The sequence below is a fragment of the Eptesicus fuscus genome, chromosome 13 (assembly GCF_027574615.1).
Source record: "Eptesicus fuscus isolate TK198812 chromosome 13, DD_ASM_mEF_20220401, whole genome shotgun sequence".
Classification (NCBI taxonomy): domain Eukaryota; kingdom Metazoa; phylum Chordata; class Mammalia; order Chiroptera; family Vespertilionidae; genus Eptesicus; species Eptesicus fuscus.
Window position 1 is genome coordinate 47,258,357 of NC_072485.1, and position 20,893 is coordinate 47,279,249.

The following is a 20,893-nucleotide window of genomic DNA, read 5'->3' on the forward strand; positions in this document are numbered from 1 at the left end:
TATTGGGAAACACTTTGTCTTTATTCATACATAAGAAGTTGCTCTGCTTTTAAGAGCCATGTTTAATATACTCTGTGACAAAAAAAAAGAGATGTTATTGGGTCACTAGTAAGTGTAGAGGCTACAAAAGAATTACTAATAACTTACTAATTTTGGGAAATGTTCAAGAAATGGTTTAGGTTTTTTCTCTCAGTCTGAATAAAGAAAGGTTCATGACATTTTATGAAGAAGAGGAGGAGGAAGAAGAAAGAAGCAGATGCCAACTCATGGTGATAGAGAAGAAGCCTGGCTTAGGAACCAGGAAACCTGAGTAGAATCCTAGTTCTGCAGTTTACTCAAATGATGTGACCTCAGGCAGGTCCTTCACTTTCCCATCTTTGGCTTACCCACATCTACAAAGAAGGTCCTGGCCTTGAGTAGGGTTTCCAATAGTGGCATCTTTTAAAGTTCTTTTGTTGTTTTCCATCCTCAAGGACCCTTTAATTAGAAAGAAACCTCTGAAACAAATTGTTTTCCCACCTTTTTTTTGAGAGAGAGAAACATTGATTTGTTGTTCTACTTATTTATGTGTTCATTCATTGTTTGCTTCTTGTATGTGTCCTGACCAGGGATTAAACCCGAAACCTTGGCATATCTGGATGATGCCCTAACCAACTGAGCTACCTGGCCAGGGCCAGTTTACCTATTTTTTATTCATAAAAGATACATTCATCTGATGTTCAGACCTTTTAATTAGCACAAGATTTGTGAACTGCAAAGAATTAATGTAACTCCAGCCAAAAGCCAAAAACAAACAAACAAAAAACCCACAACTTTAATTTTTAGCCTATATACTAGTAGGCTTCTCCCAGATAAAAATATCAGACCCATCCACTAGGCTTTGTCAAATGTTGGAACTGGCCGTAAGCCCCCACCACAACAATCTTCATGGGCTGCCAAGAGCAAGACAACATAAAGCCAAGAACTACTGGTTTTGATTCTCAACTAGATGGCTCTGAGGCTGGGATTCAGAGGTGTGGCCAGCTCACCCCTTGGCCTGCCATCTCAGCTCCTGTCTGCTGCCCACTGACTTTGCTCAGCTCAGCTTGTGAGTTATCATTTGTGCCTCTGGCCCCCAGGGGACCCTGAGGGTAACAGATGGGCTGCCACTCACATTTATACAAATTGATCATTGTCCCAGACACATCACTTATTGTAGTCATTATTAATTTACATAGTTATTATGACAGTTTTCCAACAGATGGCAGTAAAGTATCTTAAGAAAGGGGCACCTAGTTCACCCAAAACCACACTATGAGCTAACAGTGGAGCTGTTTTTCTCTGCATTGCTTAACAGGGTGCAAGACACAGAAGTATAACTGGGCCTCACAGAATTAGGAAGTTAACACCAGCTGTGCGTGCACTCTCTCTCTCTCTCTCTGTTTCATACACACACACACACACACACACACACACACACACACACACACACACACTCACGGTTTCTTCCTGCCCCCCTGCTTCCTTCTTCTCACCTCACCTTCCATCCTCACCCATCTGTTCACAAGTGTCTATTCTGGATGTAGTAATTGGCAGTCAACTCCATTTCTACCTCCATCTATTATGCTAAGGGTTAGTTTCATGGGTGTTCCACCTGGGCATGGGGCTTAATATTCGGAAGGGCCACACACTTGGCTTAATGCTCTGCTGTTGCTGTCTTAAAATTCTTCCCCCTCTCCCTCACTTCTTTTAAAATTGATTTCAGAGAGAGGGATAGGAATAGAGAGACAGACACAGGAATGATGAGAGAGAATCACTGACCGGCTGCCTTGTGCACATCCCCTTCTAGGGATCAAGCCCGCAATCCAGGCATGTGCCCTGACCAGGAATCGAACTGTGACTTCCTGGTTCATGGGTCAACGCTCAACATCTGAGCCACACTGGTTAGGCTTAAAATTCTTAATAATTTTATATTTGAATTTGTGTTTGGTAAGTGAAATCTGATGAGGCAAAGGAGCATGCACACGAGCAGATGCTGTATGAGCAATATGCACATCCGCTGTTCCTTGCGCCTCATTCCCATACGGTGTTTGCAGTACAACAGGAGCGCAGAATTCCTGTGGACCTGTGATGCCTGCTAGTTCAGCGAGCTTCAAAGCCAGAACAAGGCAAAAATTTTACGTCTATAACTGCATAAGCAGGGCTGCTGACTATCCTGACAGGGTATGCTCTCCATTCAAACCAGAACTTGCTTCCCACTAAGAAAAAAGGCAATGGTATTCTAAGAAATGCAAATCACCAAGGAATCCTCTCTCATTCTTATTTATGTGACTTCCTTATAGTAACCAATCACCTGCTAAAAATGATGACATAGAGGAAAAAGCAACACCTAGTTTCCTTTCCTTTCAGTCCTGCCTTACTCATCCGTAAGTCAAAGGTAGAGAATGTTGGTAGAAGTAAACGAAAAACAGCTGAGTTACTTTTTGCAGCATTTCCTCTATTCATGTAAGGATGAAATTCATATGCGTGTTTGAGTTTCCAAGTAGAAAAGTATAACTTCATTGATTCTGTTATAGGCAGTTAGCCAGACATGAGCATAGCAAATACGATGGGCCAGGTACAGAAGGTCACCAGCGCCTGCCCGGGCACTGACCCATCATTGGCGACCATGACCCTGAAAGAGCACACCTGCAAAGCTGATGAACATTCTATTGAAACCCTCCCCTGAGACCTCCCCTAAGATTCCCACCTGCCAGAGAGAGATGAATACCCCAGGTGAGCATGCCATTCCCTTCCCCTCTTCTTCCCTCTAAAAGACCCCAAGAGACCTTACAGCCAGGGAGTTATGGGTAGCTGCAGCTTGTCCTGGCCTGACTCCCTGAACCTGTCTCCAAGGCCCTCTTTTCTCTCACTTTCCAGTGAATCAAAGCAGCCCAGCCTAGGTTCTCCTGTTGCTTCTTCTATGCTAAGCCCTTCTTTGTTTCACTGTCCTAAGTGTGTTTTTGCTGCGGCCAATAAACTCTTGCTTGCTTTGCTGCACTTTGTCTCTTAATTGAAATATTTCCTTCAAGAAGACAAGAACCCAGGTCTCATCATCTCACCGGTGGTAGCAACTCCGCAGACAGTTAAGTGCTCTTACATTTGCATTTTAAATAGGCACTGCAACATATAAATACAAATTTTAAAAAATCAAGCCAGTAATTTACATTTTAAATTCTTTTTTCTTAGAACAATATTATAAAGACACCATGACAAGTCAAGAAGTCCCTAGAGGAAAGGAAAAATCTTTGTATTTTAGTTTTCCTTTAATGGCATTTTTTCCTTGCTTTTTAAATAAAGGCTGTATTTTTATTTTGCAAATTATGCAGCTGGCCATGATTATTCCTTTCTTTATTGCAGAGGCTGGAAAGCTATGAACTCTAAAAAACGGGAGTTCTGCATGCTAAATAGGCCCCACAAATTAGATGCATTTACAAGAAATTTGAATGGAAAGGAGAAACAAGGGCTATTTTCCTGCATCTTTTGTCAGTGTTCCGTGGGCAGGGAGGGGTCTAGAGATCCCAGTGGTCCATCTCCAGCCTGTGGAGGATGTGACAGCGTTACAGTGGCAAAAGGAGCAGGCTCTCTTCAGGATCTAAGAAGCAGCAAGGGCTCGGAATCACAGATATAGTGGTGAGCTCTTGAACACAATAACTGCCAGTTCTGGATTTTTCTAGGAGTCATTCTTGGATCTTCAGTCGAAACCCTGCTCCTCCAAACTTTCCAGTGATTTTGTAAAATCTGAAATTCCATATGTGGCCCTGCCCAGTGTGGTTCAGTTGGTTGTCATCCCATGAACCACTTGAACTGAGAGGTTGCCAGTTTGACTCCAGTCAGGGCATATGTCTGTCTGTCTGTCTGTCTGTCTTTCAATAAAATGTATTAAAAAAAAAAATAACATTCCATATGTGAAGTTCTTTTTTCTGCTTAAAATGTCTAGAATACAGTTGCTTGAAACTAACTCCAAAATGTCACACATTCTAATGGAATGCACTTCTACCATAATCCTATATAATAAAGAGGTAATATGCAAATTAACCCTCATGCCCTCACAAGATGGCTGCCTATGATCAGGCCAGCAGGGGGGTTAGTGAGGGACGACCAAACGACTGAACAGCAGGCTGTATGGGGAAACCAGGCCATGGGGGGGGGGCCTTAAGGGGCGACCAGGCCAACAGGGGGGGGGAGTTGGGGGCAACCAGGCCAGCAGGGGGGCCAGTAAGAGGCAACCAGGCCGGTGGGGGGATGCAGTTGGGGGCAACCAGGCCGGCAGGGGGGCAAGTGAGGGGTGACTAGGCCGGGGGGGGGCAGTTGGGGGTGACCAGGCTGGCGGGGGGGGGGGCAGTTAGGGGCAACTAGGCCAGCAGAGGGGGGCAGTTGGGGGCAATTAGGCTGGCAGGGGGGACAGTGAGGGGTACCAGGCCAGCAGCAGGGGGCAGTTGGGGGCAACCAGGCTGGCAGGGAGGGCAGTTAGGGGCAATCAGGCCAGCATGCAGAGGCAGTGAGGGGTGACGCAGCCGGCAGCAGGGGACAGTTAGGGGCGACCAGGCAGGCAGGCAGGTGAGCGATTAGGAGCCAGTGGTCCAGGATTGTGAGAGGGATGTCTGACAGCTGGTTTAGGCCTGATCAGACATCCCCCGAGGGGTCCTGGATTTGGAGAGGGCTGAGGGGACCTACACCCCGACCCTGCACAAATTTCATGTACTAGGCCTCTAGTATTCTTAATAATGATGAAACTAAGCTAAAACATCTGGTCAATTAAAAAAAAATAACACAGATCTGGCCAGCGTGGCTCAGTGGTTGAGCGTCAACCTATGAACTGGGACAGTGGTTGGCAAACTCATTAGTCAACAGAGACAAATATCAACAGTACAACGATTGAAATTACTTTTGAGAGCCAAATTTTTTAAACTTAAACTTCTTCTAATACCACTTCTTCAAAATAGACTTGCCCAGGCTGTGGTATTTTGTGGAAGAGCCACACTCAAGGGGCCAAAGAGCCGCATGTGGCTCGCGAGCCACAGTTTGCCGACCACGGAACTGGGAGGTCATGGTTTGATCTTGGTCAGGGCACATGCCCCAGTGTGAGGCATGCAGGAGGCAGCCAATCAACGATTCTCTCTCATCATTGATATTTCTATCTCTTTCCCTCTCCCCTCCTCTCTGAAATCAATAAAAATATATTTATTTTTAAAACGCATAATTTGTAAGTATATATTTATTCAAACCCTCCCCCCCCTTTTTTAATAAGAGAACGTTTATTTAGAAAGTTACAGAGGCAATAAATAAATAAATAAAAAGAAGCCCTTGGAAGGAAGACATGGGCTCAGGGAACAAGTTACCGAGACAAAAAGAAGGGGCCCTTGGAGCTCAGGAGAGAGAAAAGAAAAGGTAATGCCCTTGGGGGAAAAGCAGGGAAGGGGACAGGCTTGGGTGTGCTTCCTGGAGGGAGAACACCTTAAACCCTTTCTTGACTGGAAACAAACAAGCCTGGAATAGTTTCTTTGACTGCAATGACCCATGTCATGACTCTTCCAACTCAGATTCCAGACTTCACATTCAGAGCTTTTTCAACAGCACTTCTCTTTTTTCAGTGCAGGAAGTTGAAAACTTTGAGCTCTAATCTGCTTGGACCCAGCCTTTTGTCCAACTTCCCCTCCCTGAAGTTGCTCATCTCTGAGCACCCCTCTCATTCCTCTGCACCTCATCCATGCTCTCACTACCTGCCTCCCACCTCCTGGGGACTTCTAATTTCTTCAATGCTCCTTTCTTCAAGCAATGCAGAGTGTCAGTAGAGACTTCATCAACCTTCCCTCCCATCAGCATAGGTCTTGACTTCAAAGAGCTAATGGTTAGGTAAGAGAGGTAGAAGAGTAAGCAAATCTAACAATATTGAGAACTTTTCATCCTTTAGCAGCTGTCCAAAAATTTCTCATGGAGGGGGCCATCTTGTGGAGTAAGATTATATTTTAAGATGGTAGATCCTATTAACTGGTGCCACATTTGTTGGGTCCAGCAATACTGCTAATGCCTCACTTTAGGTGTTTTTTTTTCCTTTTAGTATGTTTTTATAGTTTTCAGGAGGGGGAGGGAGAGATAGCTAGAAACATCGATGAAAGAGAAACATCAATCTGCTGCCTCCTGCTCCTCCCCTACTGGGGATCCAGCCGCAACCCGGCATGTGCCCTGACTGGAATTGAACCAGCGATCACTTGGTGCATGGGAGGATGCTCGACCAACTGAGCTACACCAGCTGGGCTCATTTTAGTTTAAATTTGTTTATTCTGTTAGGTGCTTTAAAAAATTAAATTTAATGAAATTAATTATATAAACTCAAATAATTAAGTTTTATCTTTCCCTTCCAATCTTTACACCGAATACTTCTCTTTCCTTAAAGCATTTGGCCAAAGCCTTCAGTACCAAATCCAACTGCAGCAATGATAGTGGGATTCTTTATTTACTTCCCAATCTTAGAGTGCATCTAAAGTTTTCCATTAAAAATAACATTTAATGTAGTTTTGGTAAACAATGTATCAAAATAAATTATTCTTATTACTGACTTGCTGCAATTTTTGTTATATATAGGTATTAAACTTTATAAAAAAGTTTTCCTGTATCTATCAAGATAATATTTTCTCCTCTTAATGTGGTAAATGACACTGATAACATTTTTCTGATGTTTAACTATTCCAATAGTCTGAGTATAAACTCTATTCTTGATGTATTTTCTAAATATAAGAGCTGGCTCTATTTATACATTATATATATACTAGAGGCCCGGTGCATGAAAATTCATGCACTGGAGGGGGGTTCCCTCAGCCCTCAGGGGTGACCTGGCAATCAGGGGAAGGCGACGCCCCCATCACTCCTCTGCTGTTGTCACTGCCGGTAGCACAAGCCTCGGCCGGCCCTGGTTACCTGAGCCTTGAGCAGCCCTGGGCGGCTGGGCAGCTGTTATCCGAGGCTTGCCTGCACCTCGGGCATCAGCTGGGCAGCCGCCATCTGAGACTTGCCTGCACCTTGGGCCCGCCCTGGGCGGCTGGGGGGCTGAGGGCAGGTCAGGCCACATCATGCACCTGCCACCCCACCCCCCGGTAGAGCTGAAAGGACTGGGGGACTCCAGTGGGACTGAGGGGACTGGACACCATCTTGTGGCTATGGGCACCACCATCTTTGTGATTGTGTGATGGTCAATTTGCATATCCCCTCTTTATTAGATAGGATATACATACTAGAGGCCTGGTGCACGAAATTCTGCCATGAGTAGGGTGTCTAGACCTGGCCGGCAATCAGGGCCAATCGGGGCCTGCCTTCATTCCTCGCCAACCCCTGGTAGTCAGCACATGTCATAACGAGCGGTCAAACACCCAAGGGGACAATTTGCATATTAGCCTTTTATTATATAGGATATATATATATATATATATATATATATATATATTTCATAAATGAAATGTCTTTTCTTTACTGCATTAGCACCTTTTACACATCTAATTGATAATCAATGAATGATCATTTACACACCAGAAAAGCTTCAGCCCTTTTTATTCTGCCCATTTTCTAAAAGCCAAAGAGAACACTAAATTTCTTTAAGATTCTCAAAAATCAACTATAGCCCTAGCCGGTTTGGCTCAGTGGATAGAGCATCAGCCTGCAGACTGAAGGGTCCCAGGTTCGATTCCAGTTAAAGGCACATGAAGGAGGCAGTCTATCAATGGCTCTCTCTCATCATTGATGTTTCTATCTCTCTCTCCTCTCCCTTCCTCTCTGAAATCAATAAAAATGTATTTTAAAAATAAGCTAATTATTTTTTTTAAAGTCAACTAGAAATACAACTTTATTCTGATTCTAAACGAAAAGGAATGGGAATGACAGTAACAAACAAGGTTTCACCACTGAGTATTGTGATGCAACTGCAGCTTTCTTATAGTTGAAACTCAATAAGGAAACACCTGTTCCAAAACAGCTAAATATGCAGGTCCAAAAAGTGACGGTATTTTTAACTGCCACATTCACTCCGAAGCCCATTCACCTTTCAGCATCCCAAGGATCAAGCACAGATTCTGATTATCTATATAATAAAGTGGCAAACATGCGGCACCATCAACATCACAGGACAGTTGCCTGACGCTGGGCTCCAGCTTCCCTCACAGTCGTCATCCTCGTCTGGGAGCATGGTGGTCTGAGCAACCTCTAGATCATGCTCATACTGTGCTGCCAGCGCTGGGCCCATCACAACCTCTGGAGGGGCAAGAGCAGGCATGGCCATGAACTCCAAGTTAGGGTCTTCAATTAGTTTTCTAGCAAGCCAGAGGAAGGGCTTCTCAAAGTTGTAGTTACTTTTGGCAGAAATGTTGTAGTACTGAAGGTTCTTTTTTCGGTGGAAGACAATTGATTTTGCCTTCACCTTCCTGTCCTTGATGTCCACTTTGTTGCCACACTGATGATGGGGATGTTCTCTCACACACGCATCAAATCTCTATGCCAGTTTGGCACATTCTTGTAACTCTCGAAGTTACATCAAACATTATAATGGCCCACTGGGCTTGGATGTAGTAGCCGTCTCGCAGCCCTGAACTCCTGTCCAGCAGTGTCCCACACATTGAACTTGATGGGCCCTCGGTTGGTGTGGAACATGAGGGGGTGCACCCCCGTGTGCAGGGTGGCTACATACTTCTCAAATTTACCAATCAGGTGACGTTTCACGAAGGTTGTTTTCTCAGTCCCATCGTCACCAACCAATACAAGTTTGAACTGAACTTGGGGTTCTCCTTGGGCAGCCATGGTGATATCAGTCAGAATCGTCTCCTGGTCATCTGACTGAGAGCAAAATGTAAGGTTTTTAAATTTTTCTTTTTTCTTGAAAATGCACATCAGAATTTCAAGAGAATATATTTTTATTTGATGAAAGGTGTTTTAATACAAATACTAAGCATGAAAAAAATACCAAATACTACATTTACTCTTTTCAGTATAATTTATTCTTATTACATTTTAGTTTGCATTTATTAAGTGTCTTAGAAATATTACACTCAAGGTAATAGAATTCCAGAGAGGGGCTATTAATTAAGAGGGGTACAGTCTCACTTAGTATGTCAATTTCGTAGTTAGCTTGTAGGCCTCCTCACTACACATACTTACTATCTGTGGTTATTATATGTAATTGTCTTCAAGATGTGGCTGAAGCTTAAATCTACATCTGGCATCAGGCCAAGTATGTGAATCTGTGAATATGGGCACCAACTGCAATTAGAGTATAGCCTGCTACAGGATTCTTTCCTGGCAGTCAATGATGATGAATCTAGGAAGGTTGGCTATTTTCTTGAGAGAAAAAATACCCCACTTTGAGTGACAGTTACAGTTTTCTAACAGAAAAAAAAAATCAGCAAAGGGAAAGAATTAATGATAAGGACAGGGAAAATACTCTGAGAATAGAGTAAGTACAATATATACACACTGGAGTGAATAGTGAGACCTCTTCTAAAAATTCTGATAAAAATTTATTCAATTACATTTTATACAGTAATATTTAATGACCTTTGTTCAAAATATTATGTTTTAAATTCACATGTAAAAATAACAAAAGCTTATCACTCAGTCTCTGGTCAATAAGAAAGGAAGAAAACCTTGCTAGATATAACAATAAATAATTTCACACAAAGGCCAGGTGACATAAGAATAGTATATTAATCAATATATTTTCTTTGTATTTACAATAAATCCATTTATTAATACTGTGATAGAAAAAATAATAAATCAGTCCACATTATGTAGTAGAAACAGGCTTTAAGGATGATCATACCTCTCACAATAAAAACATACAAGGATTTCTCCCACAGTTAAAGTACTTTTCAACATGACAGTCTTAACTGAAGGTAAAACTGACAGAGTACTTTACTTTAGATCAGTTATGTCCTAGAATCAAGAGTATTACCATTAAGCAAGCAGCAAAAAGCTGTTTCATTTAAATATAGTAGTTACCATGTGAGAAGTTAATTATACTTTGAGTTATAAAAAGTACAAACACTAAATTGGGAAACTGCATTAACTAAAAGTAGCCCCAAACAAAAAAGGCATTAATAGAAATGAAACAAGGCATTCTTATAAGTATATCATGCATAAAAAAGGATAATTACATAATACAGACTTTAATGACCAGACTAATAAATAAATTAGGCAAATTTTATAGTCATTGGAACAAATAAACTATATTTAACCACTTAAGTGTTATGCTGTCACTGTTTCAAAATATAAAGTGATATAATTAATATAACATCTAAAAACTGCATGTTAAATGTTTGTTTTGATCCCCTTTTGAGATAGTAAGAGGGAACTGTGTAACAAAATATTATCTGAATATAAATTATCAACACCAATATGATACAATTATCATGTAATCACCATTTTGTATATGCACAATGGAAATACTGTGAAAGCTAGAAAAAGATGAAAATATACTGGTCAGAATTTTACATTTCAAATGAATCCATGATAATCTGGAACAGAAAAAAAAAAAATTCACTAAACAGATATAACTTGATATCCTTTCCCAATTCAGTAGTACACTAAGATTCAACTTCTAAACAAATCTATTACCACAAAGGTAAGAGGAAGATGTAAATCTCTTTTAAATACTAGCTTTAAGTTTATGCTCTGAAAGAAGGTTGACATTAGCCAGAACTACAATACTATTTTTAAAAATGTAGAATTTTTACTTTTGTATATCTACTTTATTAGTAAGGGATAAGAAAGAAAAATATTAAAATATCAAGCCAAGAATAAGTATTTATAGCCAGTTCATGAATAAATTAAATTAACCAATTGAGTCAAAAATTTCCTACCAATGCTGTTTTTAATTAGTTATAGCTACTCTTAGAATAAAGTAATTTAGAAGATGGCTATTATAACTACTGATAGTACTTTTCATGGTATAACGATTTCCATTCTTTCTACTCTCCTTTGCCACTTAAATGCATTATTTTAACTGTTTAATAGGGAATTTTATTTTACAAATTCCTTGTTTCAATTACTGAAGAAGTGATTTGAACACATAAACCTGCCAGTCCTGAGATGATGATGGTGATGATGATGATGATAGGAAAACTAAAACCCAGGTGATTTTTCACTCAAATTTCTGCTTTAGTTTTTTTTGGAAGATGGCTGGCAGTATAGAAAGAAGAGCCAAAATCATTAGGACAAATACTGAGTTCCAGGAAACAGCTTCCCCTGCTGTTGTAAGCTGGTACAGTGTTGTTCCTGCCTTAATGGCTATAAAAGAGGGAGGTGCAACACCTATAAAAACAAACAAACAAAACCAATAAAAATCATCAATTGCTTGTCTTTTAACATTACAATATTCTGCATATATAAATTATCTTTTAAGAATATAGCAATCTCCATTTTGGAAAGTTTTAATTTGCAGTCCCTTAAGTTTATTTCCATATAAAGGATTAAAATTTTCATCATTTTTTAAGCAAATAAATTTAAGAACACAAGAAAAGTTTCCAGAAAAAATTTTACATTTATGAACAACCTTAATAAAAGAATGTGCTCTGATCCAGCAATTTTAACTTTCTAAATAATAAATATGAGCAAAGGTCTAATCTCAAGGATGTTCATCAAAGCATTATAATAATAAAAATCTGGAAATAATCTAAATATTCAAAAATAAGACTGAGTAAATTGTCATTCACCCTTATAGAATATACCAAAAATAAAAATAAAATGGTAGGATACTCAGAAATGAAATGAGATTCAAAATACAAGTAAAAAGAATTTATACAGGAGCATACACAAAATGATCATATTTCATGAAAAACCAGAACCGATTGCCCTGGCCAGTGTGGCTCAGCTGGTCATCCCATGCATTGATAGGCTGCTGGTTCGATTTTAGATCAGGGCACGTGCCTGGGTTGTGGGCTCAATACCCAGTAGGGGCCATGCTGGAGGCAGCCAATTGATGTTTCTTTCTCACATTGATGTTTCTCTCTCTCCCTCCCTCTTCTTTTCTCTCTCTCTAAAATTCAATTAAGAAAATAAAAAATATAATAAATAAAAAAGCAGAACCAAAAAAATTAATTCAGCCAAAGCTGAAGTTAGCTAAGTCTCTAGGTATTTAATCTGTAAAATAAGGAGATATGGACAAAAATTCTCTTTTGATTCCATAAACGTTAACATTAATTTACAAAATCCCAAATTAACCCTGTGATATTTTTTTAAGTTTGACAACAAATTTTTGAAGTAGCAATAAAAATTGATTTTGATTATTCTTTTCAAAAAGATCTATTCTCACAAGTATTAGCTTAAATGGATACTCATTACATGAGGAATCTGCTCCTTTTGTTGGTAGTGAAACAATTCAACTTAAATTTGAAAGATAAGTAGAATACTCTTGCTAAAGAACCATTAGAATTCATAAAATATACAAATGAATCTTTTATGTCCACTGATTAATTTCAAAAGTAAGTGCAGCTCCTTGAAAGCAATATTTGTTAATCCTTGCTTCGCACATACTATTGGTAATGCCCATAATAAATATTGATTTCAATAAAATAAAAAATAGGATCAATTCTTTACTTAAAGTTCAATATTTCAGTGCCTGATCAGAGGACAAAGGAGAAAATTATTCAAAAAAGGCACTTTGATTTTTTTCTCTCCACTAAAGGAGAATGGAGTTTAAAAATCCTGCTTAATCCTGAATGATTAAAAAAATATCCAATAGAAAATGCTCCTCTTCAAAAGAAGCAACACAAAAATACTTAAGATAATCCAACAAACATTTCTGAGCATCTATTTCCATAGGCCAGGCACTGTGCCACTGTCCTGGCATGTCTTCAAAGAGCATGATATCCAGCCCAGCTGGACACTGCTAGATATGTACACAATGAGTTCTAACACAGAGTGAACCAGAGACCTTACCTAGAAAAGTGCCAATAAAAAAAACTTTCAATGGCACATTTATCACAGGAGATGTAATATTAATAAACCAATTAGGCAGAAATGGTGTTATTCTCAAAAATATAATGTAGTTAATGAGATGTTCTCTATGACGTTCAACCTGTCAAGTAAGAAAAGAATTGGGATCAAGATAAAGTCAATCTAGAAAACAATGTGCTTAATATAAAATACCTTATTTCAAATTCTCATCCTTGATAGTTCAGAGTTTATCCAATAGCAATAATCAAAAGGGAGCTTGAAAATGACAATGAACTACTTATCAAATGCTCACTACCAGAGCTAAATTAACTTGGGATGAGAGGTTTTTTAATTGTGCTTAAAGCTTAATGTTACTAAAGATGGTTCTATGCCAACCTAGATAATGATGGCCCAACAATGACATTTTAAACCCAAAATGGCAAAATTAAATTTATGACTAGCTATAAGAAACACACCAAGTAATCTACTTTACAATGCCTTTAACTTCTTATAATGTAAAGGGCTAGTATAACACATCAGCATACCCAGCCTCCAATTTTTAAAAATTTCAGATCTTTACTTTATGTTATTATAGTATATATCACATGAACAAACTCATTATTAATAAATGAAATTAATGCCCTGGCTGGTTTGGCTCAGTGGATAGAGCGTTGGCCTGCAGACCGGAGGGTCCTGGGTTCGATTCCAGTCAGGGGCACATGCTCAGGTTGTGGTCTCGATCCCCAGTGGGGGGCGTGCAGGAGGCAGCCAATCGATGATTCCTTCTCATCATTGATGTTTCTATCTCTATCTCCCTCTCCTACCTCTCTAAAATCAATAAAAATATTTTTAAAATAAATAAATAAAAATAAATGAGATTAAAGTATATGGAAATATTTAACCAATTAAATATAAGCAATGATTACATTAGTTAATACTTCCTTTGAATAACAAGCTTACTTAAGGGAAATAAACATGTAAAATAATTTTTTATTTATTTAATTTATTTTGAAAGCGAGAGAGACATAGATTTGTTGTTCTACTTATTTATGCACTCACTGGTTGCTTCTTTTCTTTTTTAATATATCTTTATTGATTTCAGAGGAGAGGGGGAGAGAGATATAAACATCAATGATGAGAATCACTGATCGGCTGCCTCCTACATGCCCCCTACTGGGGATCAAGCCTGCAACCCAAGCATGTGCTCTTGACTGGAATCAAACCCAGGACCCTTCAATCTGCAGGCTGACACTCTATACCCTATGCCAAACTGGCTAGGGGCCTCATTGGTTGCTTCTTAAATGTGTCCTAATGGGGGATCAAACGCACAACTTTGGTGTATATCAGTATGATGTTCTAACCAACTGAGCCACCCAGCTAGGACCACATGTAAATTAATTTTAATATTCAGTATGTATGTGGTAAAGTGAGAAGAGCACTAGACTAAAAGTCTAGACATCTAAGATTCTGCACCTTGCTTTACAAGTAAATAAATGTTTGATTCCAGGTCAAATGCTTAATTTCTGTTAATATGCTAATCAGTAAAACAAAGGGATAAGGCAAAGATAATTTACAAAGTTCCTGAGAGTTAGGTGTTTCTTTTGCTTCTTTATAAAAATAGAATTTTCTTAAGCTATTGTTTATATTATTTTGCTAGTCTTTGCAGAGACCCTGACTAAAGATAACAGTTGTGCCAGACCAGTGCAGCTCAGTGGATGAGCATCGACCTATGAACCAGGAGGTCACAGTTGTCAGGGCACATGCCTGGGTTGCAGGCTCAATCCCGTGAGGGGCATGCAGAAGGCAGTTGATCAATGACTCTCTCTCAGTATTGGTATTTCTTTCTCTCTCTCCCTCTTGCTTCCTCTCTGAAATCAATTAAATATATCTATATATATAAAAGCCTAAGCAACTGTTCAACCGCTTGACCATTCGACTGGTAGTTATATGCGCACTGACTACCAGGGGGCAGATGCTCAATGCACTGGCATGGAAACATAGAACAGACTGATTAATCTCAGAGGGAAGAGGAAAGGGGGGAGGGCGGGAAGAGATTAGCCAAAGATCTTATATGCATACTAGAGGCCAGGTGCACAGATTCTTGCACTGGTGGGATCCCTTGGCCTGGCCTGCAGGGATCAGGCTGAAACCAGCAGTCCGACATCCCCCAAAGGGTCCCCGATTGCGAGAGGGTGCAGGCCAGGCCAAGGGATCCCACCAGTGCAAGAATCTGTGCACTGGGCCTCTAGTATATATATAAAAAGATAATAGTTGTTCTCACAGGTGAAATGCATTAAAGGAGTTTTCATTACAAGTTTTTCACTGACAACATAACTACACCAACACAAAAAGGTGAAGCATCTAAATATGTGGTTGCCTTTACATTGACATTTTGACTTCTCTGCTCTAACTGAACATACTAGAAATGAAGAATTAACATTATTGTTATGGGTGCAAAAACTTTGTCTTTGAAATTATTAACATTTATCATTTGCTTCCCACTTGATTTTAGTTTGGCCAAAAGATCATTTTTATTAAAGCCTTGAGTCTGAGTTAATTTATGTAAGGACTATATGTTGACCTCCCGATTAGCCAAAGAATTACATTAAATAATTTAAAGACACATGTTTACCTGCTGTGACCATTTTACTGCTTTCTCTGTTAGATATTTGTATACAACTGGTCTCCCAACTAAATAGGAGAGCATATAGCAGAATGAGGCACCAAGTCCAGAACACTAGAAAACAATAAGAAGCCATAAGCATTTTGTAGTTATTCACATGGATATATTCACCTAAGGAATAGCTGAACTAGTTTACTTCTTTTGGGGCTGGGAAGGATACTCTACATGCCATCTCTTGTGCAGAGAGCAAGAACCCATTTGATCAAGTCCTTTCTTAGACCAAATTATAACTAAAATAAGATCAGCTAAAACTAATTGACACTTAAGATTAAATTTAGTGACTATATTGAAATAGTTAATGTTACCCTTTGGCCTAAGAATAAAACTTCAAGAGCCAATTTTTTTTCTTTCAATTGCTTTGCTTGAAAACACCATCCCCAGCTGTGGGACTTAACTCATTGTGCCAATCAATACTCTTGGACTATTTTAATTACAAAATACAATAGAAGAAGAAAAGGTTAAAACAGAGCCTATAAATGCAATCAAGTCTATGATAACCCTGTTCCAGGAAAAAAAGAATCTAACTAACTTAATCTAACTTACATAACACCTCCTTATGGAGGGACTTAACAGATTAACATTAAATTCCTTTTAAAACTAATGAGTTTATGCTTACAAAGTAAGTGGGACTAGTAATGCCATCCTACTCCTCCTCCTCGTTCTATTTAAAACTATTTTTTAAGTCTTCCAATTTGATTTAATATACTTACCAAACAAACAAGAAATAAGGCCAGTGGAAAAGGATAAAGAAACCCTGAGAGTATACTGAGAAATATAGAACCTGGAATAGCAAATGTTTGCAAGCTGTTAACTTTTAAGTTAAGGATTAAAACATAATTAAGTAGATTTTTTAAAAGACATATCCAACATTTCTGAAAAAAAAACCAATACATAAGTAATCATGTTAATAAGATTAGATCCATATTTCAGTATTAAAAATAAAGTAAAATTATATCCAAAAATTTAAAAAATATATGACTTCTCAGTAGTAATGCCTTTATCTCAAAGTTCACTAATACAAGCCAGGAATCAGGCATTGGCAAAAAAAAAAAAAAAAAAAAAAAAAGAGGAGGAAAAGAAAAAAGAACAAAAGAGGTTTCCAGTAATCTTTTAAATATGCTTCTCTAATGCAATGCACTTACTCCCAAATATTTTCAGGAAACATGATTTCTGTGGAAATCTAGATACATATAAGGTATAATAATTCCTTATTTGTAATTTAACTTATACACGTTTGCCTAAATTCATTAATCTAGGGGAAAAAATAAAGGTTACAAAATATAATAAAAGTCACAAATTTTATTTTCAAAACAATTGTTTTTTTCCTTTAGTTGCCAGTTTTGGCTTGGACCCCTTTTTAAGCCCTAACATTATTACTTACAAGGTCAGTCAGACTGAGTGAACTCCCTCAACATCTCTCCTTCCTACTTGAAAATTTCTGTCTTCATCCATAAAATCTCCTTCTCCTTCTTTCTCTAGTTTCCACTTTACTCATGTTTTCATTTAAATGTTCTCCCTCCTCATTTGTTTCTTAAACCTCTTGTTCTTCCATCGGAGCTGTCCTGTTTAAAACCACTCAGATGCCTATAAAGGAAACCTAGGCTTTCCTTGACCAACCACCTACTGCCTCTCATCTTTCTTCCTTGCAAGACATTCTCTCCTCTTCCCTTAGGACCTGGCTTACCCACCCACCACTCTATTGAAACTTCCTCCTGGCCAAAACGAATGACTTTTCTCAAGTCATTATTTTTTTTTTTTTAGCAATTCCTGCATAGGATTAATCCTCTCTCATTTTTTAAAAAAAAGTACTTTTCTTCTACATTACAGATCATTCCATCTCTAGCTTTTTTCTTCTTCTCACCCTCAACTCTTAAGATTTTTCTACCATTCTGTTGGCCATACTCTTTTCTCCCTTTCCTTTGATAAATTCAGCAATTTCCATGGTTTCAAGTATATGGCCATATATGTTGATAACTCTGAATTCTCTATCTCTGATTCAATCTTGCTAATCAAACACCAGTCTCAAATTTTCTACCTATCTACTGGATGCCTCCATTAAAAATACATTTTATCAATTTATTTATTACAGGGTTCTTTACAACCTGATGGAAAAGTTTCCAACATATGAAAGTAGAGAAATTAGTATGATGATGCCCTATATACCTATGCACAGATTCAATAATTAACACTCAACCAATCTTATTTTGTCTTTTTCCCTTACACTGGATTATTTTGAAGAAAATCCCAGACATATCAATTCATGTGCAACCACTTTAATACTTTAAAAGGGTAAGGATTCCTTTTCTTTTTAACATAACTATAATACCGTTGTCATTGACTTCAAGAGATTTCTTACTATAATTCCTTACTATCCTGAATATTTAGTCTATATTCAGATTTCCCAAAGGCCTCAGAATTTTTTTCTTTTATAGCTAGTTTGATTAAACCAGGATTAAAAAAATGCTCAAACATGATATTGCTTACTATATCACTTAAGTATAGCTTCCATTTTTCCTTCTTCCAATGTATTTGTTGAAGAAACCAGACATTTGTAGAATTAACCACTTTTTAAGTTTTGCCTATTGTATCTCTTAGAGTGGTTTAATATGTCCCTGTCCTTTATCTTGTAGTATTAATAGCTATTCTCTCTGCATGGGAATGTGATTTGAGCTTAACTTTCTAGCTCTGTTTAGATTGGTATTTCTTTTCTCTTACACTGATAAGTAGGGAAGATAATGACAAAGGGCCTACACAAAGCACACTAAGCAAAAGCTTTTGTAAATGTATTCGTTACTTAGACATTATATATTTTATATGTATAATATATAATTCAATATATATTACTAGTGGCCCGGTGCATGAAATTCGTGCATGGGTGGGGGGGATGTTCCTCAGCCCAGCCTGCACCCTCTCTTATCTGGGACCCCTCGAAGGATGTCCTACTGCCGGTTTACAGGAATCGGGCTTAAACCGGCAGTCGGACATCCCTCTCACAATCTGGGACTGCTGGCTCCAGCTGCTCACCTGCCTGCTTTCCTGCCTGATTGCCCCTAACCACTCTGCCTGCCGGCCTGCTCACCCCCACCTGCCAACTGCCGCTGGCCTGCTCGTTCCCAATGCCCCCCGCCAGCCAGATCACCCCCAACTGCCCCCCGTGCCAGCCTGCTCACCCCCAACGGCCCCTGCCGTCCCATCCTGGCCTGATCACCCCGCAGTGACCCAAGGTCCCAGCCCCTCCTTTTTTTCTTTTTCGTTTTTTTTTTTCAGCGCCTCCTTGAGTGGAGGCCAGGGCCGCCTGGAAGCAAGTATCTAGTGTTTATTTATCTTCTATAATTGAAACTTTGTAGCCTTGAGCGGAGGCTAGGGCTGGCCAGGGCAGGTGGGAAGCTTGGCTTCCTCCATTGCTGGGGCAACCCAAGCCTGCTGCTTGCTCCTGCTCTGTGGCTGGCTGCCATCTTGGTTGGGTTGATTTGCATACTCACGCCTGATTGGCTGGTGGGCGTGGCTGGTGGGTGTAGTGGAGTGATGGTTAATTTGCATGTTTCTCTTTTATTAGTGTAGATTATTCGCAAATGACATGGTATTGTACATAGAAAATCCTAAAGACTCCATAAAAAAACTACTAGATTTAATAAACGGACTCGGCAATGTAGCAGGATACAAAATTAACATTCAGAAATCAGTGGCAATTTTATATACCAATAATGAATTCTCCAGAAAGAGAAACTAAACCAACAATCCCATTTACCACTACAACAAAATATTAAGAAACTTAGAAATAAACTTAACCAAGGAGGTAAAAGACTTGTACTCAGAAAACTATAGGATATTGAAAAAAAAGATAGAGGAAGATATAAACAAGTGGAAGAATATATAGTGTTCATGGATTGGTAGAATTAACATTTTTAAAATGTCCATACTACCCAAAGCAATCTATAGATTCAATGCAATCCTTATTAAAATACCAACAGCATATTTCACAGATCTAGAACAAATACTCCAAAAATTTATATGCAACCAAAAAAGACCCCGAATAGCTGCAGCAATCTTGAGAAAGAAGAACAAAGTTGGAGGGATCACAATAAAAGATATTAAGTTATACTACAAAGCCACTGTAATCAAAAGAGCCTGATACTGGCACAAGAACAGGTATATAGATCAATAGAATAGAACAGCGACCCCAAAAATCGACCCAAGCCATTATGCTCAATTAATATTTGACAAAAGAGGCAAGAACATACAACAGAGTCAAGACAATCTCTTCAATAAATGGTGTTGGGAAAATTGGACAGATACATGCAAAAAAAATGAAACTAGACCACTAATTTACACCAGAGACAAGAATAAACTCAAAATGGATAAAAGACGTATATGTAAGCCGTGAAACCATAAAATCCTAGAAGAAACCATAGGCAGCAAAATCTCAGACCTCATTCATTGCAATATGTTTATGGGTACATCTCCTAGGGCAAAGGAAATTAAGGAGAAAATAAACAAACGGGACTACATCAAAATAAAAAGCTTCTTACATAGCAAAAGAAACCATCAACAAAATGAAAAGGGAGTCCACTGTATGGGAGAACATATTTAGCAATGATACATCTGATAAAGGGTTAATATCCAAAATATATAAGGAACTCATACAATTCAACAAAAGTTAGACAAACAATCCAATTTAAAAATAAGCAAAGGATCTAAATAGACATTTTCTAGGAATTTATCCTAAGAAACCCGAAACACCAATCAGAAAGAATATATGCACCCCTATGTTCATAGCAGCACAATTCACAATAGCTAAGATTTGGAAACAGCCCAAGTGCCCATCAGTAGATGCATGGATAAAAAAGCTGTGGTGCATTTACACCATTTTATGCAGCAGTAAAAAAAGAAGGATCTCTTACCCTTTGAGACAGCATGGATGACATGCTAGAGAATATTATGCTTAGCAAAATAAGCCAGTCAGAGAAAGACAAGTATCACATGATCACACTCATATGTGGAATCTAATGAACAAAATAAACTGATGAACAAAAAAGATCCAGAGACCCAGAAGCATCAAACAGATTGCAGAATCTCAGAGGGAAGGTGGGGAAGGGTAGGCGGGTGGGAAGAGATCAACCAAAGAACTTGTATGCATACATGCATAACCCATGGACACAGACAATAAGGTGGTGAAGGCCTGGGGCAGGGGGCAGGGTGGGCTAGAAAGGGTTCATGGGGGGGAAGAAGGGGAAATATGTAATACTTTCAACAATAAAGATTTAATAAAAAGAAGAT

At 38.8% G+C, this 20,893-nt stretch overlaps 1 protein-coding gene and 1 pseudogene across 1 annotated transcript in view; both read right to left on the bottom strand.

Moving 5' to 3' along the window:
• Positions 1-7,840: 7,840 nt before the first annotated feature.
• Positions 7,841-9,622, bottom strand: LOC103294692 (GTP-binding nuclear protein Ran-like; annotated as a pseudogene).
• A 64-nt stretch (positions 9,623-9,686) lies between these two features.
• TMEM41B (transmembrane protein 41B) overlaps positions 9,687-20,893 on the bottom strand; it is a 32,498-nt gene continuing 21,291 nt past the window's right edge. Inside the window, exons 4-7 of the mRNA XM_008151049.3 lie at positions 16,327-16,420; positions 15,566-15,670; positions 12,937-13,075; positions 9,687-11,310 (exon numbers count right to left, since the gene is read on the bottom strand). Of these exons, the coding sequence (XP_008149271.1) occupies positions 11,141-11,310; positions 12,937-13,075; positions 15,566-15,670; positions 16,327-16,420 (508 nt within the window). The 3' untranslated portion in view covers positions 9,687-11,140. The remainder of the gene's footprint in view (positions 11,311-12,936; positions 13,076-15,565; positions 15,671-16,326; positions 16,421-20,893) is intronic.